This window comes from Numida meleagris, chromosome 2 (assembly GCF_002078875.1).
Source record: "Numida meleagris isolate 19003 breed g44 Domestic line chromosome 2, NumMel1.0, whole genome shotgun sequence".
NCBI classification, from domain to species: domain Eukaryota; kingdom Metazoa; phylum Chordata; class Aves; order Galliformes; family Numididae; genus Numida; species Numida meleagris.
Genome location: NC_034410.1, coordinates 38,381,897 through 38,409,454, shown reverse-complemented (window position 1 = coordinate 38,409,454; position 27,558 = coordinate 38,381,897). Strand labels below are relative to the sequence as shown.

The 27,558-nt window shown below is 34.4% G+C and overlaps 1 protein-coding gene across 17 annotated transcripts in view; it reads left to right on the top strand.

The window, feature by feature from the left end:
• NEK10 (NIMA related kinase 10) overlaps nucleotides 1–27,558 on the top strand; it is a 94,210-nt gene that overhangs the window by 24,256 nt on the left and 42,396 nt on the right. For all 17 annotated transcript variants that reach the window (XR_002435906.1, XR_002435905.1, XR_002435914.1 and 14 more), the window contains 7 exons: nucleotides 482–619; nucleotides 1,213–1,258; nucleotides 2,136–2,257; nucleotides 2,464–2,566; nucleotides 10,959–11,034; nucleotides 26,361–26,490; nucleotides 27,100–27,170. Coding sequence is in view for 7 of the 17 variants with exons in the window: in XM_021388835.1 (XP_021244510.1) it covers nucleotides 482–619; nucleotides 1,213–1,258; nucleotides 2,136–2,257; nucleotides 2,464–2,566; nucleotides 10,959–11,034; nucleotides 26,361–26,490; nucleotides 27,100–27,170 (686 nt within the window). In the remaining 10 variants the exon portion in view is untranslated. The remainder of the gene's footprint in view (nucleotides 1–481; nucleotides 620–1,212; nucleotides 1,259–2,135; nucleotides 2,258–2,463; nucleotides 2,567–10,958; nucleotides 11,035–26,360; nucleotides 26,491–27,099; nucleotides 27,171–27,558) is intronic.

The window sequence follows — 27,558 nt, the reverse complement described above, 5'->3', positions numbered from 1 at the left end:
AACTGTTGTTTTTGTAAAAAACATGTAAAACACTGTTATTCCTCTGAACTTCTTGCTAACAGATGTCCATTTCTTTTAGTGTTTACTATGATTTTGTGTCACCTCTTGTATTTATGAGAATGACCAGTATATTTCTTAAGTTTACTAGTTTTACTTTGTATTAATTTCTCTCTACAAAGAGCATATCTGTCTATTGCTGAGAAGTGTGTGTGAAACCACACATGTTTCATTTTGAAAGGAACATTCGGTGCTGGTAGCATTTCTTCAGACACAATGACAAGTTCACCAGTTTACTGCTAACCTGCATTGTTAAGTTCTTTTGGCTGCTCCAGTTCTTTTGACTAATTGCATTATATACAGAAAAGACTATGATTGTAACATTTGTAAGATGGTTTTGGGCTTAGATAACTGATATGATAGCCATAATAATATCCTGTTTCCACCCTATACCAACTTTAAAAAGGTTTTATCTTTTTTGTAGGTTAGAAAACATAATGGGCAAAATCTTCTGGCAATGAAAGAAGTCAATTTACACAATCCAGCTTTTGGAAAGGACAAAAAAGACAGAGATAGCAGTGTACAGAACATTGTCTCTGAGTTAACTATCATTAAAGAGCAGGTAGGTCTCATGGACTCTAGATTCATGTATAGGCATTCTGTTAACATTATTAACTGTGGGTTCTCTTGCAGAAGGGATTCCACCTACTATTACTGTTTTTTTCTGTTCTGAGCAATATTGCTACTGTTTACCTAAATGTTGTCAATACTGCAAAAAATCTTGCTGCACTGTTAGCAGGAGTGTAGATGTTTGTTACAAATGATTCTTTTTTTGGTGGAAGTGCATAAAATTTTCTCAGGAATTCTGTAAACAAATTCTTGGATTTAAGAGAGAGCTGTTTCTTGTAATTGTAAATAAATATTAAAAGAAACCCACAACAGTACAGACAAATCATCAGTGTTCTTTGGCTATGCTAACAGGAGTGTTGTTATGAATCTTTCTTTAGTAATTATATATATATGTATATATATAAAATATATATTTTTTACAAAAAAATGTTTGGCGTTAGCAATGAAGTTCTACTGCACTGCAGTACATAAACAAGTTCTTGGGATCCTTGTGGGATTCTTCCTTCCATTATGTAGCTAAACATTATAAATAGTATGCCATCAATCTAATTATTCTAAACAACTAAATTTCTTTCCTCACTGTAGCTTTATCATCCAAATGTTGTACGTTATTATAGAACCTTCTTGGAAAGTAAGTATAAATGTAAAGAATTACTGTATTGTACATGATGAAGTAGAAATATACAATAGGAGTACTTACCTTTTGAAAGATTGTATCAAATTTGAGCAGTAAGTGGTAAAATTTTCTTCGAGAACTTCTACAGTTCAGACAAGCTTATATTTCTTAAAAATTGAAAAAGGATGAGAAATAATGAAATGTGTTTATCTATTAGTAAAACTAAAGTGTAAATGTAGGAAGTGTCATTCTCATCCTATAGACCTAAAGATCCCACATTTGCAGCTGGAGTATTAAGTAGGGAGAAAAGGTGTGGTGACTAGCGGAATGAATGGTACTATGGCTTAGCCATATTGTCTTCATTTTCTTTTTAGAGAGATAGGTACCTACCCCTGCAGACTGAGTGATTATTACTGATTGATTAACAGGCAGGGAGTTCCTTATATTTGCTGTGATATAAATGAGTGTTGTTCTTGCAGTGCAGTACAGGAAGGAGGGCCTGCACTCAGAGCCCTACTAGAGATGGAGGTAGAAAAACGTCTTCTCAGAAGGAGTGATGAGGCACTGGAACACGTTGCCCAGGGAGGTGATTGAGCCACCATCCCTGGAGGTTTTTGGGAAAGGTGTAGATGTGGCACTGAGGGGCGTGGTTGGTGGGGATAGGTAGATGGTTGGACTAGATGATCTCAGAGGTATTTTCCAACGTAATGATTCTATAATTCTTTCATTTTACAAAAAATTGGAAAAACAAGGATTAGAACTATGATTAAAATGTACAAAAAAATTTAAAAGTAAAAAATAACAGCTTAAAAAATATATTTTAGCATCAAATACTCCATTATCAAATGTCTTCTGTGTAAATGTATTTTTAATTGAATTTTCTTTTATGTAGATGACAGACTATACATAGTCATGGAACTCATAGATGGGGTGCCACTGGGAGAACACTTTCACTCTTTGAAGGAAAAGCAACAACAATTTACAGAAGAAAGAATATGGAATATATTTATCCAAGTAAGTAAGAGGCATGCGTTTTTTTTTTTTTTTTCACCAGGACTTGTCTACCTGTGGTTACTAGCTTCATTTATGTTTTTTAGGCTAATAAAAAACAAAGTAATACTTATATCAAACACTAATATCTGATATTAATATAATTTGATATGCCTTCACTTATACTGTCATTAAGAATCTTTGTAAGGCTCTTTCTGTTTGTTTGTAAGCTTTGCCTAGCTCTTCGTTATTTACATAAAGAGAAGAGGATTGTTCATCGAGATCTCACTCCAAACAACGTCATGCTGGGGGATAAAGACAAAGTTAAAATTAGTAAGTAGAACTCCTTTACTTTAAAAGAACTTCCCATGATGAAAGTGAGTAGAATTCCTTTACTGAAACTCACAGAAGGTTTCAGATTCCGAGACACTGGCCACCATGCTTGGAAGCTAGTAAATAATTGTGTTAGAATACTGTTTTGTAAAATATTTTCTATTGCAACTTTGTGATTGTGTGATCATTGCCACTAGATGTCATCAGCCATTTTTTTTGCAGCTGTGTATTTCAAATATGACCAAGGAGATGACTTAGCCCTAAAGAAAACCCCAACCCTATAGTTTTATGTCAAGGCCTGCTTTTATTTTCCTCAGAAAGAATATTAAGATAACAAGATTATATAGCCAGTGCTAATGAGCATGCCAAGTAAAATGGCCATCTGTCCTACTCCACTTTCACCATTCAACTGTTACTATCCATCAATTGTTCTGTGACCAGCTGCAGTGAGATTCTATATCTGAGACTATAGTAGTGGATATTCTTGATGTATATTTCTATAATCTCTGCGCTGTGGAGAAAGTAACTCAGGGAGGTATCAGGATAGGATTTGAAAGCTGTAGATGTGTGAACAGTGCTCTGCTGTATGTCAACATTTTACTCTTTGAATGAATTAATACAACTTGTAATTTACTTCCAGAGTTGCAAACAATTGAGATACTGTAGTTTTTAATGTCCTCAAGGAACTCCTGCATCATTTCTTAATGCTTAGGACACAGAACCAAATAAATAATTTGAATATTGCTGAATTGTTATAAGAATTCTTGATGCCCAAATTAATTTATCTTCTTTAAAAAGAATGGGGAAAAGTAGACATATGCACAAATCAACCACAAAACTATAATCTATGATCTGTAATAAGCAAATCTGTTTAGCAACTGTCATTTTATGGTATTTAGACCTGATGTGTTACATATTTAAATTCATTCATGATTAATTTGTATTGCTGCAAAGCTCTGAATCTTAGTAGTAATATAGCTTTGAAAGGAGGTAATTTAATGGAACATTTGTCCCTGAATGATGAAATAATCAGAATATTATATTAAAGTAGAATACTATGTTGTTGTATCTTGTACGAAGATACTGCCACTGAGGGGCACTCTTGTCTTTGTTTAACACCTGTGCCATAACTAGTCCAAACAAGATGCCTAAAAGGGTAAATGTATTTTTAAATATAAGCCCAAAATTAGCTTTGAAAAGCTTTGTATAGCTATCAAAGATTTACAGATACTGAGGAAATGGGAAAAACTGAAACTTACTTTCTACAGTGATTGGTTCAAAGCTAGTGCTATATTTAGACAAACATTTTATTTAATACTTTAATTAGTACCAGTTTTTATTGAATTTTCAGAGGGAGCTGAAGTCCTTTTATCTATTTCTTCCAAATTTCACTGGTACTTCTTGCCATCATGAAATTATGAAAAATTTCTTTTCCATTTAAAGCAAATATTTACTATATGTTGCTGTATTACACCTAACACATAAAGTCCAAAGACTGGAGCATTTACAGTATTTGTGTACATTATCCATGATTACTGATGATTTCAAGTGACTCCAGATGAAAGTAATACAAATGTCAAACAAAGATAGAAGCATATCCTCAAATATTGCAAAATCTCAAATCTGCCTCTGCAGTGAATTTAACCTATCAGTTTTTATAAAATGAGAGGATTTTCTCTACAGATCTGCTCAGAACTGTAGTCCTGTGTTTACAAGTTGCACAGTCATCCTGAAAAATGAGAGTTTGTTTTTCTGGAATATTTCAAATCCTAAAACTGTCTCAAATTTGCCTTGATTTTTCAAGAGTAATACCTGTGAAGCATTGTTGTGTGACTTTGTAATTAAGGTTTGGCTTGTGACAGGCCAGATGATTTTACTTTATAAAATAAGCTTGGGTATCTCACAATGCTGCTCTTTTTTTCAGCATCCTCAGTAAGTGTTTCGCATTAATCTTTTGCTTTGAGAATCACAAGGCTGACAATATAACAAAGGCATCTTATTCCTTTCTAACTAAAATTCTTCAAATATACTGTTTAGTTTTTAACAGTACAGTGTCTCAGACTTAGTTTTGGACACTAATGGTAGATCTTGATATAACAAAATAAAACAGAAGTATAAGAAAAAATAAAGTGAGCGTTAAACTAGAGCAAAGTGCTTCTATACACAGAGATTTTCATTCCATACTGAGCAGGGCTATGCAACAACCCCAACAATAAAAAGTTTTTAAAAAGTAGTGGGGCACACAGATATGCGTTTTTTTGCACATATGTGAGATCTGAGCCACTCATGTTCCAAATCCTATGAAGGTGTCTTATACAGATTCAGAGTTTATTTTGGTTGCAAAGGAAAGGAGTGCATAGTGTTGGTGATGTTTATGCCTTGCTGTTAGCACATACAAAGAAAAAAACAGCTGAAGAATTGCATGTCTTAAAAATCGCAGAGAAACTGCTGCATAGGGGAGGTTCTTGTACAAAATTCCAGCAGAACTTGGTAGGCAGAGACCTATGGTGAAAGGAGTCTGAACGCTAAACCTTAGGCAGAGAACACTGTGACTGGTCTCACACAATGTAAGATTAAGCTCTGAGGAAACTTTTCTGGAGATGGTCTGTGAGTATCCCTGCAACAGGTTTTGCTGCAATAAAAAATATCAGAGTTTAGTAGTAGGAAGAATTTTTTAACTTGTAAAACACTGTGTTTTCTTTCTCATAAATTTGAGTGTGATTGATTAGGCAGTATCCTTATCCACATTTATCCATTTTTATTTTTAAATTTATGGAAAATACAAATTAAATTTTTAATCCCAATGAAGTGATTCATTTCAATCTGAAGATTATACAACATTGTGTTTCCCATGACATCTTTTACACATCAATTAAATTTGCATTATCAGAATCATTTTTCAGGCTCTTTTAAGTCACATGCTGTTGAAAATTGAAAGAGCCATTTACAGTCTGATTCTTGCTAGGCCAGTGGTGATAACACCTCTCTGTTTCAGACTGTAAAGAACTTAAAGCATGTTGTTGTTATGCAGTCTCTGCAACTGCCTGTCCCCAGTCTTTTGTTCTGTTTCATCACTGATATACATGTGATCAGAAGGAGGGCAAGAGCTACTGTTTCTTATATGTTGGTACAACATTTAAGTGTAATTAGTTGACCTACAAATACCACAAAAATATAAATGTTAACATACACTCTGAATGTAATGCCTCCTATTTATTACCACTGAAACTACAACAGATATGAAGAGCACAATAACACTATTTGATAGAGCAAATTCTCAGCTACAGAACACTTTTTTTCAACACAGTCACCACTATTAGCTGTGCATTTTTGCCAGTGGTGAACAAGAGCCTGCATGCTGTGCTTGTGAAAACCTGCACCAGCAGAGATGACCTGCTGTTTTGCAGTTGCTGTGATGGCATCATTGCTGAAATGTACCACTCACCACCTCACTGTACTCACATCCACGTTCATCAAGCATTGATGACTGTCAATGGGTGCAATGTTTTCTGCATGGAGAAATTCAGTGACACACCTTTGCCTCATTTGTACTCACATCTCAGATGACATTCTGTCAGACTGCCCCTCTGCTGCCATCTGTCACACGGCAACAGCATGTAATGAAATATTCTCGGGAAGGTTCAACCTCCACTGCCATATCACCAACATCTGCCTCTGATGTTGCGGGCCAACTCAGTAAAATAGGAGAAATTACTTTTGGAGCAGCCCTCATACTAACTTGCAATTTCATAAAACATCTCATTCTGAACTGGTAGAAAAATATTTCTGAAATTGTATTCCTCTGATCAGGTTGAATATCTGATTTATAGTTTTCTATTAAAAAAAACAACAAACATATCCAGAAAAATTTCAAATGCAACCCAAACAAAAGTTGTATTGTGCAAGCTTTGCATGGGGTTTTAGAGATTGAACCCTTATTTAAAGTGGCTCTCAGTTCAGTTTGCTCAGCTTTCTATATGACATTTAGAAGCTAGAGTTTTCTGAATTTGGAATGTGTATCTATTTTTATTGCAGCTGTTTTACTGCAGCAATATTTTGTTTCTAGCACAGTGTATTTCTGTTTAGAGCTCCCTAGCTACATCTATCGGACAGAACAGAAGACCACAATTTTCTTCAGTGACATCTACTTTCAGTAAGGTTTGGATCTTGTTGGTCCAAGTGGTCTGTGTGGAATCACTTTCACATCTTTCAGATCTGATATCAATGAGATTTGTGAAGTGTTCTGTATGCTCTTTTGGGTGACACGCTCTTTTTGCTGTTTGCAGAAAGGATCTTTATGAAACTGTATGAAACCTAGGATTATTATATTGCAGCAGAATATCAGATTTGAGACATATCATCTATCTGATATACTAGTTCTAGCATGCAGCCAGCATGTGTCAGAACAATTGAAACTTCAAGAGTTCCACTAATGCCAGTTGTTGGAAGAAAGCTACCTGTTAATTTTCTAATTCAGAATGTTTGGTTGTTGTGTGATTTTTTAAAGACCTATTGCTTCCTGATTCTGTGCCATAAAGGCAGTATCCAGGAAGTAAAGTGATACAACTAGAGTCTTTTGTGTTAGTCACTACTTTATGGAAATGCTTAGAACAGTGCAAAATTTTTTGTAATTATATGACTCATTTAACCTGTCTTCATTAACAGAATTACTACTCTTCATATCATGATTCAAGGAAGTGCTGCTAGTACTTAATTTTCAAAGCTTCCTTAATAACCTCAGTGAAATTTTCAGCTTGTTTACATTCGCACTATAAATCAAATGTTCTAAATGCTATTAGTGCCTTAACAACACAAACACATCTCACTCTACAAATCCCATTTCTAGCTGTGGAGAAATGCTAGTGTTCTTAGTGCGGAAGTTACAAACTTCAAAAAACTGACAGTAGGCTGAGATTATGAACCACTGATATTACCACACAGGAAAGTGAATTAAAGAGTAGGTAGGAAGGTGGTTTTGGGAATGCTGAGAAATGAATTCTCTTCAATTCTATTGATGGAAAAGAGTAGAATAAGTATGTACTACTGATGATTACATTTGTCTTGACTGTAGGATGTGCTTTATGGACAATGAAATTCTGTCTTTATGTTACAGATCACTGTAACACAGTAACTTAAACATGAAGCCAGTTTACCTGACTACTCATTGGTTTTACTTTTGCCAATAATTCCTATCAAGCACAAGTTGTACCCATGTGATTAGTACTGTTGTAAATAATGACACTATTTATGCTAGCAAACACTGCTCCTGATAAATAAAAATTTGAAGGACAAATATCCATGATTATGATGATCACTTCTGTCTTTCAGCGAATACATACTTCAGTAAATATTTTGTATTATTAAACTGAGCAGCCTAACACTTGCTCAGGCTTTTGAAGAAAAAAGTAAGAGGAGAAGAAAAACAAATACTACAATTTAGGATATTGAGCTTGGATAACTTACTACTATTACTAGTAATGTAAGGATAGATCAGTATACAAATAGAAAAAAGCTTATTTGTCTTTCTAAGTTTCTAGAAATACTTATTCTATATTTTGTGTTGACAACACAAAGGAAAAAAAAATACAGGTACCTAAAACGCTTATTTTAAAAATTGCTAAGATTTTGGAATTTTTTTTTATTCAGGTGCTGTGAAAGTTTAAGAGACATTCTGTAAAAGGTTAATATACCATTCAAGGCAGCCTACTTATTTTTTCCATAGTTCTCTCTTTTCTTCGTAACCTCTTCCGAAGCATGTTAATATTTTTGAACCATTCTTATTTAGAAGGTTTCATTGTCACTTATTCTGCTACCCTTAACACAATGTAAACATGTGAAAACAACCACAAAAAAACAAACACTCTTGTTTCAGAATCTAAAGGATTGTGACTGCATAATTTTGTGTTAATTTTTTTTCCCACTTGAGGACTCTCTTGCATGGTTATTTGTCTATTTCCTATGATTTAAAAAAAGAAATAAAATCACACCTGGTTTTCTTGATTCCTGATATACATGTAAATGGAGGAAAAAAATCACCACTAGACTTAAGTTTTACAAGCAGAGTGTACAATCTAGTCAAATATAATAATGCATTGGAGAGAACTAACTCTGTATGTATTGAATTGCTGGTGAAATTGCATGTTTAATCATAATTTAAGATTTATCTACCAGTGAAAGTTTATTAGTTTTCTACTGTCTTTGCAAATACTTAAAATCTCCATTTTCAACGAAGAATGCCAAAGTTCCAGGCATTAGAGAAATTAGTGGTAAAGGAATCACTTTAGTTCACGTTGCCTACTGAGCAGTGCACTAAAAACTATTACTGAAACAAAATTATTTTATAAAACTTGGTGGCTAGATTGATGTACCTACCAATCCCCATAGCTTACAAACTGTCATGTTGTATTAGGGTGGCAAAATAAGTTGGAATGCATGTAGTTCACATGAACCTGAGATATTTAAGGTATTGCTTAAAATAAGAAAGAGTGGCATTTTTCAAAAATATCATATTCCAACAAAAAAAACCACATTATTTTGCAGAAATAGACAACTCCCTTTCTTGGGAGTAGGTGGATCTTTCTACTGGTGGCATTAAAACTTCAAGGTCATGGAAATATGTCATCCAGTAGCATTTTGGTTTTCTTGTGGCTGTACTGTAAGCTGTTGTTTTTTTTATCTTTGGTCCAAGAGGGGTAATTTTAGCTTTTCAGGAAGTTGGGACAATCTAAAGGTCAAAATGAAGGTTATTAGTCTTTGGTGACGAGGGAGTGGCCTTTCTAATTTCAAAGATACAGAGGGCAACAAGAATCGTCTGAATTGAGAAATTCAGTGATTTTAGTGTTTATCATAAAGGAGATTGGTTTGTGCATTAAATTCTGTAGTTGTAGCAGCACCAATTGTATTTTGGAGCATCTTAATGGTGTTAAAACAGTTTAGTAGAGTTTGGAAAAGATTATTACCTTGAAAGAGGTCTTTTCCCTTCATTTCTGAGGACTTAAGCCCTTGCCTTCTTTTTTTTCCAGATAAATAATCACTGATGTTGTATTAAGGTGCGCTAATTCTTACAGAACTGGGATGTCCAGCTCTCCAGCTTTTCTCGTAAATATTTCAAGCACCAGGAACTGAACTTATTGAATAATCTAATGTCTTAATACTGTCTTCATGGAAGATTATGTGAAAGGTTCCGAAGAAGGAGATTTAGAACTTTTCACTCAAATCAGTTGAGAGAAGTTTCAACACTGCAAATACATCTGATTCTATTGGGATGAATATCCCTTGGAGTGAAATATCCAAGATGTATCTAACCTGAGGGCAAAAGGGAGATCTGTTGCTGATCCTGTTAATTCAGCATTCTTTCTGTTTACACTTTCTGATCACCACAGATCTCATTCTTTGAGCATTTTATTCAAATAAGAATACCTACGTACAGTTTTCTTACTGAGTAGAAATATTGTGTTCTGAAATGCTAATTAACTCACTGTAAAAACAACTGGAATGGGAATGCAGTGGGCTCTGTCATACTTATCTTAACAGTACCCTGTATCCATGCGGAACAGGAGCCTTTAAATATTTTAAATGATATTATTTACCGTGAAAATCTTACTAATACTGAAGTAGAATTGAAATGAAGGATTTATTATAAACTGTTGACAAGTACAATGATTTCCCTTTGCTGTTTGTGCTTGGATTTAGTAAAGTACATTGTATCTTACCTGCATCATTGCACAGAGACAACAGTATAGTACTGAACTGAAAAAAATAAACTCAACCTACTTGCATGAAACTTGCATGAAAAGTATGATCTCTAAAGATAGTGTGGCAATTTTGTGAAAGAATAACTGATAATAGCCAGAAGACGCTCATATTAACATAACTGTATGATTGTCTTATCTACAGCTTTTGGCATAAAGTAATGTTAAGATTCACCATTATTTCTTAACAAAAGCAGTCTTTGAATGAGGGCTTTTAGATCATCTATACCCCTTTGAAGTTGAATTTTTGAGAAGGTTAATCTTTCCCAGCTATTTATTGTAACTTGAAGGAAAGCCAAATCATTACCAATGTCCTTAAATTATTTTTCCATTAATTTGGGCATTAGATCACTACATTTTAGATACATTCCATTGTCATACAGTTGATTGGAACATGAAATTGGTCATGTAGTTTGGATTGAAAGCATCAGAGATGTGTTTATAACATTTTTAAAGCTGGTAAGCCTGATCCCAGCATAAGTTATTGTTTTATGTGGAAACAGGAAAAAAATACAGTGCAGTACTGTGAAATGTAAAAGATGAATGGAAGAAAAAAAAATCAACTAATTATCTCCCCTCCACCGATCGTTATGAAGAGAGAATGATCATTGATGTGTAAATTTTTTTTTTTTTTTTTGTAGCTGACTTTGGCCTTGCAAAGCAAAAGCAAGAAAACAGCAAACTTGCATCAGTAGTGGGGACCATTCTATACTCCTGGTAAGTACTACTGTGTACAACGCTGTGGAATAACTTCCATTTTCAGGGTGGGTTTTTTTTTTTTTTTTCAGGGCAAACGGACAAGTTGCTATAGAGTAAGGTACAAGGTGCAAGTTACCCACCCAAAGATACTCTGCAGTAGTAGCTTGCCAGCCTTTTTTTTTCTCTTGCCCATTCTTGTGCATTGGTAGTAACTGAGTTAAGCTGGAAGAAAAACAAAATATCTCCTCTTCTGTAGTAACTTATTCATCTACCTATAGACTTATGAATAAAAAAATTAATTTTCAAGGAAAAAAGGTGTGTAAAAATATGATTTAATTTTAATGACTCTTAGGGTAACTGAGGCTTCAATATTCAGTTACATTGTACATGTGGACAGCTTACTTTCTGAAAAATATTTGTATTTTTTTTTGTAGTGAGTTTTGGAACAGTAGGCATTAGGTTTTAATAACTGAATTAAAATATTTTTGCTGTTTCAAAATTTCAAATCTGGGAAAGCAAAGCACATACATTGTTTGCAATTTACATTTAGTAAATGCAAAAATGGCTGCTCTAAAACTTTGCTTCAGGCAATACGTTACTCTATCTGCAGAATGAGCTGCAGTTTCCTTTGGCATCCCATCTGTGGGCAAGCCAACGTGAGGAACCATATCACATCAAAATGCATTACCAATATAGCTACCTATGTTCCTACATGACAATTGCCTTGTGTTTTGTTCTCATGGAATAGTTAATATTTCCTGTCCAAAAGGCTCATGTCAGTGCATCTACAGTGTATGTAACTGAGAGCATTATATGCATATAAGATTCTCTCTGTTAACTGTGAACAGGACAGAGTTGACTTCTGTGTTATTTATGTATGGATAACAACATGCCATCTAACTGAGGTTACTGTATTGCCAGAAAAAGTGAGCAAATGGATTCAAGGTTAAAATCTAACTAGTAGAAAGCACTAATCCCAGTATTCATCTGATGACAGTCGATCTGCATGTCATTTATGTTCAGAATTTCTGATGATTGAAATTCTAACATCAGAAATTAATCAGGGAATTGCTAATTGGTATCACAGTTCCAGATCTCTCTTGCTCAAAATTATTGGTTAAGCTTTGCCTACACTTACTATTGTTTTATCACAGAAATATGTCTATAGTATGTTCAGCTGGTGCCGATCAAAATATTCCTCATTCCTACACAAGCTTGTTCCAGCTTTTTTGCAACACCTTTTTACATACAGCTGCTGTTTCTTCAGTGTCTTCCTGTTTCTTCTGCTCAGTGTTTAGCTTTCTCAAGTCAGAAATCGGCTTTCTTCTTCTTCTTCTAGGGACTTCCTGTTGGTCTTACTCCCATTACCATAATTTGCAACTTCCAGTTCCTGAAAAGTGGAGTTTATTTGGCATAGAAATTTGAGTAAGCAAACTACAATGAATGACAGTGAAACAAACCAAGAATATTGCACAGCATGCTATCTAGAATACTGTTTTCTGTTCTCATCAGAATTTTTCATTTACAAAACATCTACCAATCAGGAGAAAAACCTGAGACAAAATAATATCCTAAGTAAAACTGGAAGTAGCTTCATCCTAATTTTTTTCTGAGACCAGCACTATGTCTGTGGCACTGACAGAAGTTAACAAGCCTTTTCTATCATCGATCTTCTTCAGTCTTCTTTTCTGATGACCACATGTGATGGCTACCCAAATTCTTGGCCCATGTCCTTGTAACAAGTTATTAAAAGTTATGAGCTATTAGAGGGACTACTAGTGGTTCTTCTTTATTAGGAGGAAAGGTCAAGAACTCAGACTTTTGCCAGCTGAAAATAATTAATATTGCCACTTTTGAGACTTTCACTTTTGATTTTCTAGAAGTCACTAACTCTAAAATGGCTCCGAAAGTGAGCTCTTGTAATGTGTTGAATATTTAAGTCCATACCTTAAAGACTAATGCATATCCTGCAGCTGAGTAAGGCAATTGCAATGATGTATTAATTCGTTCCTCCTGAATTCTCTTGTAGCATAGCACAAACCATGACTGATAGTTTGGGTAGTTAAGAGTAGGAAGATTTTGGTATAATTATAATTCTGTATCATCTTTTTGTAACTTCTCTAATAGAATTGATTTTTGTTCACTTATACCTGGGCAGCTGTTGATGGGAACCTAATGTGCTGTTTTAAACAAGTTATTTGCAAAGTATGTGCAAGCTACAGCAATCTTTGAAAATTTCTGTTTCCAAACTCTGCCCCAGTGATCCTCAGGGTCCTAAGATGTAATTTTCCTGACTACATTCAATTTTTTTCTCCTATTCACTTCTGTGCGAAGTGTAACTGATGTCTTTGAGTGTTTTCACATTTTGTAGGAAATTACTTTTTGAAAGTAGCTGTGGAAATCTCTTACAGATTTAAATACACACATACATATATAAATGATTGCTTATACAATATTTATTTTTCTTATATCTTGTCTTCATTCATGGAAGCATATATCAGAGCTAGGACTTCGGGCAGTTCTTTCTCTACTTCTTTGCTCAGTCATTTTGCAGTAGGTACGAAGATAACCTTTCATTTACTGATTTCAGCTTCTTAGTAAGTGTTTTTTTTTGGGGGGGGCGTTACTTTTCAGTTCTACTCTGCAGGCAATATCATGGAGGCAGTGATCCTTGCCTGTACACAATCAGAAGACAGAACAAGGAGAGGCTGCTGATGTCTTTGCATTTAAAATGTATACCAGCATGAAATTTAAAGTGATAAGTAAAGCACTGAAGTCTTTCCAATACCGCAGCCATTTAAAAATTTTAAAAAGGTTTTGCAAATATCTGAATGCATGGATTGCCACCTTTGATGTATTTGGCTGGTACTGTGCATGACAGAGGGCTTTTTTTTTTTTTTTTTTGAGATAGAAACTTGTTCACAAATAAGTGACGGTTTTTTTAATGGACGTGATGAGGCTGAAGGGCAGAAGTCAGAGTATAGACTTAATCAGTGCTTGGACTAGTTTTTTTTCTTTTCTTTCGGAGGATTTAAATAGAGGTGAAGGGCTTTAACGTAATCAAAATTGGGATTACTTGAATTGCAAGAGCAGCAATATTAGTTCCTGCAGATAAAAAGGAAAGGGTGGAGAGAGCTATGTGACGAGACAGCATTGTCATTTTAGAGTGGCAGAAATTGGTTTCTTCTGTATTGACAGGAAAATGGTTATGGGGAGTTTGAATTGCAACTTACCCTTCTTGGAGCAGTACAGAAACAAAATAATAAATGTCAAAATAAGTAGTGGCTGATAGTTATTTTTTAGACTTGGCTATACATCATTATGCAGGTTTAGATAAAAGCGTATCTCTCTGTGTACCAAACATGTTTGTATTTGGTGTTGACTGTAAAAGAAAGTACTGAATCTATTTGTTAATCCAACTAAGTCATCACAAATAACACCAGACAGAGTTTTATATTTAGAGAGGGGCTTACAAATTATTTTTTGCAATTGTGATAATTTCAAATTCTACTTCATACTATTATTATTCCAATACCACACTAATTAAATTCCTTTTAATTGATTGTGTCCTTGAATTAAAAAATCCAGCGTGTCCATTTGGAATACAAAATATATCAAATGGATTTGTTTACATTTAATACATTAAAAATTGAAGAGATGACTGCTTTAGGGAATTGATAATGAATTCTGAAGTGATTTTCCAGCTCATAAATCATCGGAAACAATCTGTTCCAAGTTGATGGTGACAGAGTCTTTATTATCCAGCTGTCTTGAAGGCCGTCCCAGAAGAGATGGCAAATTGTGAATTGTAAAAAAATAAAAGTAAAAATGAGAGAGAACAAGGGAACAATGTTTACTTTTATGTATACCCACCACTTTTTTATTTCACAAAATGGATTGTAACTTACGAAGAAGGTGTATCAAAACAAGAGGTGAAGAGATGTAAGTAAAAGTTTGTTAAGTCATGTTTACAGTAACTGCTTTTATAATTGTATATGCATACAGAATTTTTTCAGAAAAAATCTGGGAAATGTAAATTTTGAGATTGGTTGGCATGCAGTTACTTAAGAACTTGAATGATCTTGAAAAGCTGTTGAAAAACTGTAAAGAAGAGCAGACCTCTTAGGTGTCATTAAGAAGCTGGTAACAACATGCCACGCTAGTTGTGGTTTTAACATGATCTTTCTAAAACATCACTGTTCTAAAATGTCAGAGAACTAGATCTCAGAACAATCCTATGTAAGGTTGCTTTTGTTTTTTTTTGTTTTTTTTTTTTTTTGTTTTGGTGCTAGAGTTGAGCTGTTTTCTCTTTCTGGTGTTTTAAGGAAAATATTTCCTTGTAATTAGAGTTAATACTGTATTTTTGTATTTTCCATTATTGTTGTGGCTGTGAAAGAGGATTCCTGGATCTTAATTTCTTTCTATGGAGTACACATTCAGTCTGAATACCCTGTTATATTACCTAGGCTTCACTGAACAGCTGGCTTCTGGAGAGGATATTTGGTTTGATTAGAAGAGTGACAGAAGTTGAATAATCCTTTCGGTATATGAATACTGCATTTTTATAAGAGGATCTACTGAAAGTCAATTAATAGAAGTATTTACTCTGATAATGAAACATAGTGGTGAAACGTAATTGTGATAGTGCAGCTTTAGTTTAGGTATTGGTTTATAATAAGATGTGTCAGCAAAAAGCTCTGTGCGATTTGAGGTGAGAATACTCAGGGACAGAATAGCTGAGGCCAGACGGATAATACTGTCTCTTTTCATCTCAGTGCAACTTGACATAGAGCATTATGTTTTATTATGGACATGCCATTCCATTTCCTGAACTTCAGGGATGAACATTAAAAGTAATTGACAGTGATTGTTTTATGAAAAGAAACCTAAATGTCTTAAGTTGATATAATTTTTATAAAGTAATAAGTAAGTTTGAATAACTAACAACAGTCAGTTCACATTTGAAATGTAGACAACACCACATCCAGTCTTAAACAAACTTATACATGGGCGATGATGTAAAATGAAGTAAGAAAGCTTGAAAATTTCTGTACTGATATCTGGAAAAATGTTTCAATAGAAATGATAGAAGTACCCGCCTAAAACATAATACTATACATGAGAGAATGCAACATTCTTGGACTGAAAGGAAGCCACTTTGGAAGTGACGTGATCTAGTTCATACGGATATATTTTTTTCTTTCTATGGATCTTAAGAAGGGAAGGGTTTTACTCAAAAATGTTTAGAAGTGTATTACAAAGTCAAGACACAGGTTTTCATGATAAAAGTGCATGTGAAAACTTTGTTTTCTGACAAGTGAGTGGTGCTGATATGGCTTCTAAAGAGTTACTTTAATACTTGAAAAAAAATATAAAGGAGTATAGTATGCAAATTTAAACTGCTGTCTGAAAGAGTAAGTACTATTCTACAAAGACAACTTTTGTAAACTAACAATGTATTTCTTGGAAATAATTTGTTCTATGGGACATGTATCATGATTATTTCAATATATATATATTTGTCTCTTTTGGCTCAGTGTCTTAAGATTCTGAATTTATAATCACTTTGGAACAGATAATAGTGATTAAACTCTTTATTAGAAAAATATCGGTCTTTTCATCAAACTCATTTATGAGCTTGTAAACATCTTGTAGTCCAGTGCTACTCGTATTTGTTTACTAGAGTTATTTCTCTTTCATTTGTCTTTTAAGTAATGTCAAATGAGCTACACTGAGATGAACTGTGTTACTCTGACATCAAAACTGCAGGACTTGAACAGCTTTTGTGAGTTTAATCATCTTGGGTTAAGCTGCCTTTAAGTATATTTTTCACAGTGGCAGCTCAAAATTTCCACACCTAGAGTCCTCAAACACCTTGGTTATGGACAGTCATTGTTTACAGGAGCATCATAAAGAGGATGAGTATTATTAATACCCCATGATTTTAGACAGATAGATGTTTGTGTTTGCAAAATATATCTGTTCTTAAGAAAGTTTTTATCCTGGACTACAGTTCAAAGTCTAGGTTCTCCACTATTTCAGCTCCACAAACAGAGATTGATGATTTTACTAAAGAGGTAATACAGTATTATCCCGAGATGCAACAGCGCGTTTGCCGTATGCCTTCACTTGCAAGCAAGCAATCTGTATAGTTTTACAGATGTCAAGATGCTCAGTTATTAAACTGAGAGGTGAAACTTGAAAATGAGTTGCTAAAGGCTTCAGTTTATTCCTGGAAGGAATTTTAGTGGGAATGTAGAGAAGAAAAATACTTTTATCGTAAAATACTTTTCTCATCATAGGATCATGTGACAGCTCAGTTTACGTCAGTTGTTCTGTTTTGTTTCTGGACTCCTTCTCATGTGTGTTAGGTTCCAGGAAATCCAAATACTTACAGTCATCTAATTGATATGTTGCTGTCAGAAAGTAATCTCTGTGTGACTGGATTTCATTTTGCTTCTATGTAGCCATTTGAAAACTAGACATCTAATTCAAGTCAAGCAGTTAGATGACTACTGAAAGTAATGGAAAAAAAATTGTCATTTCAATAATGAATTTAATCCCATCTATCTTAAGCAGCTATTTTAGGATAAGATGAATTAAACTCTCAATGTGCTTGTCTCTCTCCATTTGCAACAGAGGGAGCTGGAGCACTAACTTAGCATAAATGTAATTTTCAGGAGTTTCATTTTAGGTGGAATTAATACCTTACGTGAAATCGGTTATTTGAGATTTAGGTTTATTTTGGAGTTGTTATAAAATTGGATTTGCTACTGCTTGTAGTCATATTCTTGCAGATAATTATTTTTTCATGTCTCCCTTTCAGTTTTAAATACTCATGTGATTTCTTGTTAAGCTTAGCTGTTTTGTGCAAAGTACACTGAATGAAGTTCATTCTGGAAGGTAAATAGCTCAATAAGCAAAATAATTTACCATTTTTAAGTGTTCAGATTTCTGTTAAATTGACAAAAGACAAAAGACTTTTCCTTTTGTTGGTCTACTTGTAAAGTTAGAGATTTAAGGCCATTACCTAAAGCATTTTGTAGGAAATTACAGTTGTAATTAACTGGAAAATGTGCATCTGGTTAGAAGGAACCAGTTATGAAAACTGTCATCGAATCATAGAATCGTAGAATCATTTGAGTTGGAAGAAATCCTTGAATGTCACCTAGTGCAACTCCCGTGCAATGAACAGGGACACGTACAGCTAGATCAGGTGCTCAGAGCCCCATCCAGCCTGACCTTGATCATCTCCAGGGATGGGGCATTCACTGCACCTCTGGGCAACCTGTTCCAGTGCTTCACTACCCTTACCGTAAAAACCTTTTTCTTATATCAAATCTGAATCTCCTCTCTTTTAGTTTGAAACAATTTCCCCTTGTCTTGTTACAGCAGATCCATGATGCACATTACCAGCACCTTTTGGAATAAGAATGTTTTGGTTTTTGTGTACATGGGTAGCACTTTCCCACAACTTACAAATATAATTTATCTACAGCATTTCTGTTAAAACTGACAGCCTGACATTCTACTAGTTATTTTTATATGCATAAGCATACTATATGTGTTGTCCATGAAACGATACTTGCCTTCAGAAATATAAATAAAAAATTACATTGAAAAGATATTTTTATTTTTCAGGTTTCAGAATCTGACTTTTACCTCCTCTTGCTGTTTTGGACTTTGTTCCATGATGCATCGTAGGGAAAAGTCAGTATAAAGTAGCACTTAAATGTGTTTTTCTGTTTTATGTCTCCCAGAAGCTCTGTATGTAATACTAGAGCACTAAGCTACATATTGATGGTACTTTGATTTTTCCTTGTATTTACTCAGACATGCATGTGATAATCTTGAAAATCCAGAGGCATAAAATCAGTTGAAACAGTTATACAAATTTTGAGCTTAATTAGATAATTATTTTTTTTACCGTTAATGTGAAATGTACTTCCTTATAACACACATCAGTAATAGAAACATCACCTTTTATGATAGAGCCTTTAAGGCTTTTAAAATTGTCTTGAAATAAGTTTTTTAAAATATAAAAGCCTAGAAATATGTAGCAGTTTTACACACTGGCAGCAAAGTTTTTTTCCAGATCACCAGATATAGTGTATAAACAAGAAGGCCAAATTCAAAATGAACTGGATCATTATGAGATATTTTGTCAGTATGTCTACACACTATATTTGTGACTGTATCCTGATGAGAGGAAAAAACATTATAAATACATTTTTAACTTTTAAAAAGTTTATAGAATCCCCTCAGCTGGACACAGTTTCATGGGCTTTTATGTGCAGTTCCAATACTTGTGGTCAATTTGTAAAGGGTTCTTAAATATTGATAACCCTGGCCTTTGCATTATGTTGAGAGTTTGAAAGTTGTTCTTTTTTTACCCCAAGTTAATGTAGTAGTTTTTAGTACTGTAAATTTTTGTACTGCAATCATTTCCCTGCTGGATTTCTGAAATACAGTATGCACAGAATACTGTTCTGGATGGAAATTTCTAGAAGCCCAAAATGAATTTTTATGTAGAACTGTATATATGTATGTTCATGTGTACATAGATGCAAATATACATAGATCACTCAGAAAGTAGTGCTTCCTATTTGTTTCCATGGAAACCACAACAGATACAAAAAACACAATAACACTATTTGATAGAGCAAATTCTCAGCTACAAAACGTTATTTTTCAACATAGTCACCACTATTAGCCAGTTTGCACAGATGAGTAGATCAAGATGCTCTTTGTTTTGTGGAGTGACAGCTGTGCATGGCCGTCCAGAACATGGCTTGTCTTTCACATCACTGTTGCCACTGCTGAAATGCATCACCCACCACCTCACCATGCTCACCTCCACTGTTTGGAATCCAGAAACATTCAGCGAGTGTCGAAGAATGTCAATGGGTGCAATTTTTTCAACATGGAGGTTCAATGACATCTCTTTGTTTTATCTGTGCTTCCATGTCAGATGACATTGTGTCTGACTACCCCTCTGCTGCCATCTGTCACATGGCAACAACATAGAATATTGATGGGAAGGCTCAAACTCTACTGCTGTACCACCAGCATCCACCTCTGATGTTATGAGCCAACATCATAAAACAGGAGGAATTACTTTCAGAGCAGCCCTTGTGTGTGTATACATATATATATGTATGAATATATGCACACACCCATCTCTCTATATAAAACAGGAAATGTTCATACTTGTAGAGAAGTTGATTCAGTTTAGATAGCATGAGACAACACAGACAGTGAACATCAGTGAGATTTATCCTTCAGTTTTAAAGATACTTTAAAAATAAGTGCTTAAGCAATGAAGCGTTTATTTGCTACTGCTCTGCAAGATTCAGAAAGAACTCGCTTTCACTGGCACTAAAGGTGTGTGTCTGTAAAAGCAGTGAAAATATGAAGTTCCCAGAAAAAAAGTAAAAGATTCTATCAGATATATACATGAATCTTTCACTGTCAAAGATGTATACTCTTGGAGGAAAAGTACAAAAATGGTAGAACACATGGATGTACCTCCCTAGTGTACTTCCGAAGTAGAGCACAGAGGCCCTCAATGTAAAAGTCTTCTGCTCTGTTCAGCAGATTTTTATATAGATTTTGTGCTCAGAAGAAATATTCTGAAGGTTTACACATATTTTATTAGTTTAGTTATATTTTGATTAACTATTCTTTTCTTTCTTAGAAAAGGATGAAAAAACAGTTTCAGCTGACCATTATGAACTAAGACTAAACCTGAAATTTGTTTCAGTAGAAACTATTTTTATTTCTATTAAGGTGACCTCTTGGCAGTTGTATATATTATCTCCCCTCCCTACAAAAAAAACTGGGGCTCTGTCAGTCCCAGCTGTTTTTAAGGCTGTGATACAAATTGTTGCAATGAAATTATTCAAGTTAAAAAATAGCTGGAAAAAAAAATTGGTTATGCCACTCCTACAATGCAAGCATGTGTAAACATTCATTGAAGAACTAGATTAGAGAGCTGATTTGACTGGAAAAATAATTAATAATTAATAAACAAACTTTCTTAACAAATAAAGGTAATGCTTGCTCTAGAAAATTGAACTATTGAGATTACACTGAGGGGAGTGATTGTACACATGAAAGTTACCTCTCTTAGCTGACTTCACCCATTTTGAAATTACGTTCACCATCTGGTGGCAGGAGGATTTACTACACTGTAAAATGGCAAACTGAAGGTAGCAAATTTCATCCCTGCCCCTACGCATTTTAAAAATTGATGGAAATAATTAATTTTTCAGTAGTCCAAAGAGGCTTAGGATGTCTGAAGGAGTGTTTTGTGTGGAAGAAGCATATGTATAATAGCTACATGTAATAGTTTACAAATAGAATTACTTAACAATTTCTAATGAGAAAAACAAATATGAGTTAGTAGACAATGTAATAAATTACTATGTAGTTCATTGGCAATGCATTTCAAAGTAGAAAACCGTAGGCAAAATTTCTAACTAGTGACTGAAAATGCTTTTCCAGCTTTGTCACTCAAGGGACAGACAGAATAGACTATCCCCAAAAGGCTGCTTCTTATAGGTGAGAAAAGCAAATAGCTTTTAACAGTTTTCACATAACCTCTTTATTTGAAGTGTCAGTTGTATGGCTCCTGTTCCTTCTTTTGTTGCTACTCTAGTAATTATGAACCTACCATACATTGTAAATGTAACCTATACCTTACAGCAAACTATCCAGAGAAAAGATTGTAACAAGCAACTTTTTTATTTTTCTCATTCGGGAAGCTAGAATGAGTAGCTTTTCTCCCTCACCACCTCCTCTCCTGTGATTCAGAGGACTGATTATAGAGAAGCTATGTTCTATTCATACTACTCTACAAATACAGAGTATCCTGCAGTAGTTTAGTAAAAGGCAGAGTCTGTCGTGTGAACTTAAATGTAAGTTCATTCCTCTATTTTGCTGTAATGAGTTCTACCAGCAACTAGCAACTAAAAAGGCAATCCCCTGCAAGCAAGTATTATTTTATAGATACCTTAACAAAGAGATCTGAATATCTGAAGCTAGTAGAAGCCACAAAGATTTCTTCATTGTATGGGACCAAAATAAATAAATAAATAAATAAATAAAAATAAAAGTAAAGCAAACTTGTCTGTAGGAATCTACCATCTCTCCTCTTGTCCTGTCTCCATCAGTGCCAATATTTATATCTCCATAGGGAAGGAAGAATGGGATAACCATATTTCGTACTATTCCAGCCTCCAACTATTTACGGCTTGGGTAGCTTCCTGAACCAGATTTGCCCCCTATGAGTAATGGTAGAACCACCAATAACTGCAGAAATGTCCATCAAATTGTACATAATGAGTTGGAAGAATTATTATGATAAAAGCAATAATTATCATTCATTGTTAAAATCTTCTACAGTGATATTTGCTTCTTATTTCTTTGAACTTTTTATTAGTCACCTTTCTGGGAATTAGTCTTGAGGATTCACTCTTTAATTAATCCAAAACTATCTAGTTGAAATTATGTCTTATTTGAAGATACGCTTTGTATTACAGAGTGAAATACACCGACCTGTACTTACATCTATCAGAAACAATTAGACTGATCGGTGAACACTGTACCAAAACAACTCAAAATTGGCTTATTGAAGTTCTCTACAGCATGGGAAATCTTCACTAGTTGTGTCTCATGTAAAGTCAGCCTGATAGTATTGGAAACATTTCTTAGAAGCTTTAGAAGTTCTAGGAAATTAATGCCGTTTTGAAAAGGTCATTCTCTCAGGTCCTTTCTCCCTTCCCCTCCAAATTCAGGACTTCTTCCTTCATATTAGAACATCTATCCAGTAAGAATTAATGTGACCATAAGCTAATCCTATGAGGATAGTCATATTTCATATAGGTATGTGACAGTATTAATGCAGCAGAATCCAGAATTTGCTTGTGAAGTTTAAAGTATTCTTAAATAAATACCATGACAAAATAACATCAGTGAGTAAAATTATAAATGAAGGTTTGAGAGTAAAAATGTTTCCAAGTCCATATAGAGATGATTTGGTGAAATGGTACTATTTTATAAATAGAACAAATATGGATAAGATTTGATTTTAATTTGCTTTTTACCCTAATAAAAAAAATGAGGGACAATATTAAATTAGCTTTTAAAATAGGCCTTTAATTTTGCAAAAATAAACCAGAAGACAGAACAGATAACTCTTTGGATTAATTGATGACATAATCAAGTTCAAGACTAATTTTAAGATTGTTTGTGTAGACTATTTGTCATTAAATGCTGATATGAGCAAGCGTGAGCTTTCTGGGAAGCAATTATAAACCAGCCTGTTCAAGGATACTGAGAATTTAGAGAATTCTTCTGTGGATATATTTCTATGTCTCTGATTTAGAAGAATTTAGCCTTGCTTTTGCTGTGGACATTCATTCAGTGAAGGGCTCTCCTGGATACAGTGCAGCAGAAGTAAGCTTTTCAGTGTGAATACATAATTTGGAAATGAGCAGTGATGTGTAAACTTAGAAGAAAACTGCAGTGATTATTATGAATAAGTTAATTACAAGCACTAAGTGACTAATTTTTAGTGTATCTGCTGCCTCTCTTAATATCCGAGACTGTGGGTACCATAGAGTATAGCATCTGCACTGCTGCTTTGCAGCAGTATGATCGGCCCTTGAAGCAATGGAAATTCTTTATCAGCTCTCAGAGTTTCTCCCTTTAAGTATTTTATTTTTACACTGAATGCATTTTATGATGTGGACATCTGTTTGCTAGGAATTTAATTAGTGCCACTGTCCTATTTAATCCAATCCAGATCTCTTAATCTAAGAATTAAAGGCCTGCTTTTACAAATAAAACAGAAACCATACTAATGTCACTCCCTTAAATTATTATTCTGTACTTTTTGCTAAGACAGATTTTTTTTAGGATTTTTATCGAATAAATGTCAATCTGGTTCTACTCATTCTTTCTGGTCTTGACCAGACAGTAAGAGTTTATACACAGTTGTCAACTGAATTAGATAAACCGTATGTACGCCCACCACCCTCCTGTTTGTGGGCAGCAGAGCACAGGAACAGAACCAGGATCTTTTTCTGTTTGACATCCCTCAATAGTGCAGATCCAAATGGTGCAGCTTGACTGCAAAACTGTTTTGCTAGTCAACAAGTACTGTACCCCACCCACATTACTAACTAGCAGATGGTGAGGCTTGCCTTTAGAACATGGTGAGGAATTTCACTATTTCATCTCTTAAAAGTAAATACATAATATTTAACATTTCTATTTAAAATTGTGAAGTATTGAATTCATTAGCTATGAAAGCATAGTATCATATACATTTAGGATTTTAGATCATCTGTATCACTTTTGTGGTCACCTTACATAAGTTTTACTTCAGTCATTCACAGTATTTCTTAAGCAACTGATAGTGTGTATTTAAGGCACTGGCCGTCTTCTTCTGCTAAATATCAAACACTTTTGACTACATATATTTGTTCTGGAAGAAATGATCAGATAGTGCTCCTCTGAAAGTCCTCCTTTTGATTAAAAAAAAAAAAGATTAGATAGGTATTTAGAATGGGAAATCTTAAAGCTTGAACAAGCAGACCAAATATTTTCAATAATTTCAAGCAATTATGCGTTTTTGTGAAACCATGTTAAAGCTACAACCTTCAAAAACCTATCAGTGCTGTATTGTCTTTCTGTAATTTCCAAATCGTAGTAGCAAGAAATACACTTTTCCTAGGCACTACCCCAATGGGCTGCTGTTTACTCTGACAATCAAGCTAGGTTCTTCCTTGGATGTGAATCCAAGATTCTCCAGGGCAGGTCATGGTTGCTTCTGTGTCTCTCTGTCTCCTTTTGTCTTCAGCTCATTCTTTTGGTGACTGCTATGCAACCATACTATCACCATCTGTATGTTAAGTTGCCACACAGATCCTTGCTCTAACAGACACATCTAATATATACAAATTAAATTTCTACAAAGCCCTCTAAAGAGCTGGTACCACAGCGAGAAGTAATGACAGTCAAACTCTAGAGAACGTGTTATGTTTTAACATTATGTTCAACACCCTTTGTTCACCTCCATGGTTTTATAAGAGCAGCAGCAAAATTCAAGGGAAATACCTACAGAGCCTTCACACAGAAATCTTTATCAAAAAATTTTTATCAAAAATGTCTGACCTGTCAGTCTGTATCACTTCCCCACAGTGACCTCCCTTCTGAATTTATGTTCTATTAAGATCACTTAATATAACTTCCACATAATAAGTTATCTAAGGGATGACATCCCATTTGTCTAAAAATGTATTTTTTGCATTTATTTTGAACAAACTGGCAGCACACCTTCTAGCACCTTATCCAGACTGCATCAGTAACTGAATTTACACAGTGACTCTCAACTCCAGAAACATATTTTACCAAATATGTTTGTAGGATAATCATAAAGTTGATACATTGACTCCAAGTTCTAAGCTGAAAGGAAATGAAAAAAAGTATATTTTCAAGTTGATTTTACAGATGAATATAGACATATTTGTTTTGTCTCTGGACGTAGAGTGAAGATATTAACTGAAAAAACTATACCATGTGATACAACCTTTACTTGTTGCTAAAACTGGAACTCCAGTATCAGAATATCCCTACCAATATAAATTACTGTCATCCAGATTTATGAAGATTACTAAATTTAGAGAAAGAAGTGGAGTCTGCTTTGTACTGAGTCAAAATTGAAATTACTGCCTTCTTTCACTTGCTTTAAATGGACTTTAAAATGGATTTTTTTTAATTGTCATTAGGTTGTTGAGCGTCTACTGGAATCACCACAGAGAATGAATTACAGTAGTTTTAGCAGGGTGAAAATGATATCATGAGTAAAGTTTGTTTTCTCACATTAGTAACAAAATCATATACATTAATATTCTAAAATAGGAATGATTCAAATCTTTCTGATTTGTGAATTACAACAGTACACAATGCATTTATCCATTCTCTAGTCCATTTTATCGAATCGCCATCATCATAAGCAAGTTCTGATTGTTCTAGTTCACATACACTCGTTAGTTCTGAAGACATTATAGAATGAAATAAGTGGAAAGGACAATGAACAAAATTTAAACTACTGCTGTTAGAAGAATTGCAGAAGAAAAAAAAAATCTATTGATTGTAATTCCGCTTAAAGAATTTGACTAGTAAAGGAAATGCAACCTTTTGAAAGTAATTGTATATGCTCTGGAAATATATTACAGTGGCTAATGATTTTTTTTTTTTTAATTGAGGCTAACACTAGGTGAAAACTATTAATTAAATACTTTTTTATTTTGTGGTTTGCATTGCTTTTTACATAGTCCTGAAGTTGTAAAGAGTGAGCCTTATGGAGAGAAAGCGGATGTCTGGGCTGCAGGATGTATCCTTTACCAGATGGCAACTCTGAACCCACCGTTTTACAGCACCAATATGCTCTCCTTGGCAACTAAGGTATTCAGATTTGGCAGATCAACCTACCAATTATTTCTACAAGTGATCACAAGGTCCACCAGAATTCATATTTCAGGCTGTAGAAGCACAGACTGCTCTCTGCTCTGATGTGTGAATGAGCAGGAGTGTTTATCACAGTATTAGTTACTGTCTTGCCATTCTACTTGCAGAAATTGCTTGTAAATGTAAGTATATTGTTACTTCTCAGACTAATATATTTTTATTGTTGCATTATGTGATAGGATCTTTAGATATGAAATTTCTTATTACTATAATATTGGATTTTTTATAGGGTTGTATACTACCCCATAGAATTGTTTGAACTTTGGGATATGATTAAAAATAAATCACTGTTTTTTGTAAATATTTCCCTTATTCAGATATTGCAGCCCCTTGATCTACATTGGTTATGTACATTAATGTGGATACCTGCTTAGAAGTGATATTTTGCATTAGAAGATGTGTTCTAAGTTGTTTTGCAAGTTACAGCTGATGATGTAATGCTTGCCCATCAGATTGTTTCAAGGAGAAGTATTTACTGTATGAAATGTCTAAATAAAACATTGAATATTTTTTTCTTCAGTTAACTATACATTTTTTATTTTGCAGATAGTAGGGGCTGTGTATGAACCTGTGCCAGAGGGACAGTACTCTGAAAAAGTATCATTTACCATTAAAAGGTAAATCTAGTTTTATTTTGACATCTTGCTGAAAATGTTTTATATATTTCCAGCGGTGACTATGTGATACTGGCTTTTGCTGACTTTAGAAACTGCTAGTATTTGTCTCTGAATATGAAATGTCAACTGATTTAAAGGAGTATGCTAGTAACATATACAATATAGATGAGTCAACACATTTCATAGAATCATAGAATGGCTGGGGTTGGAAGGGACCTTAAAGATCATTTAGTTCCAACTCTCCTGCTGTGGGCAGGGCTGCCACCCACCAGATCAGGCTGCCCAGGGCCCCATCCAACCTGGCCTTGAACACCTCCGGGGATGGGGCATCCACAGCTTATCTGGGCAGCCTGTGCCAGGGCCTCACCACCCTATGAGTGGAGAATTT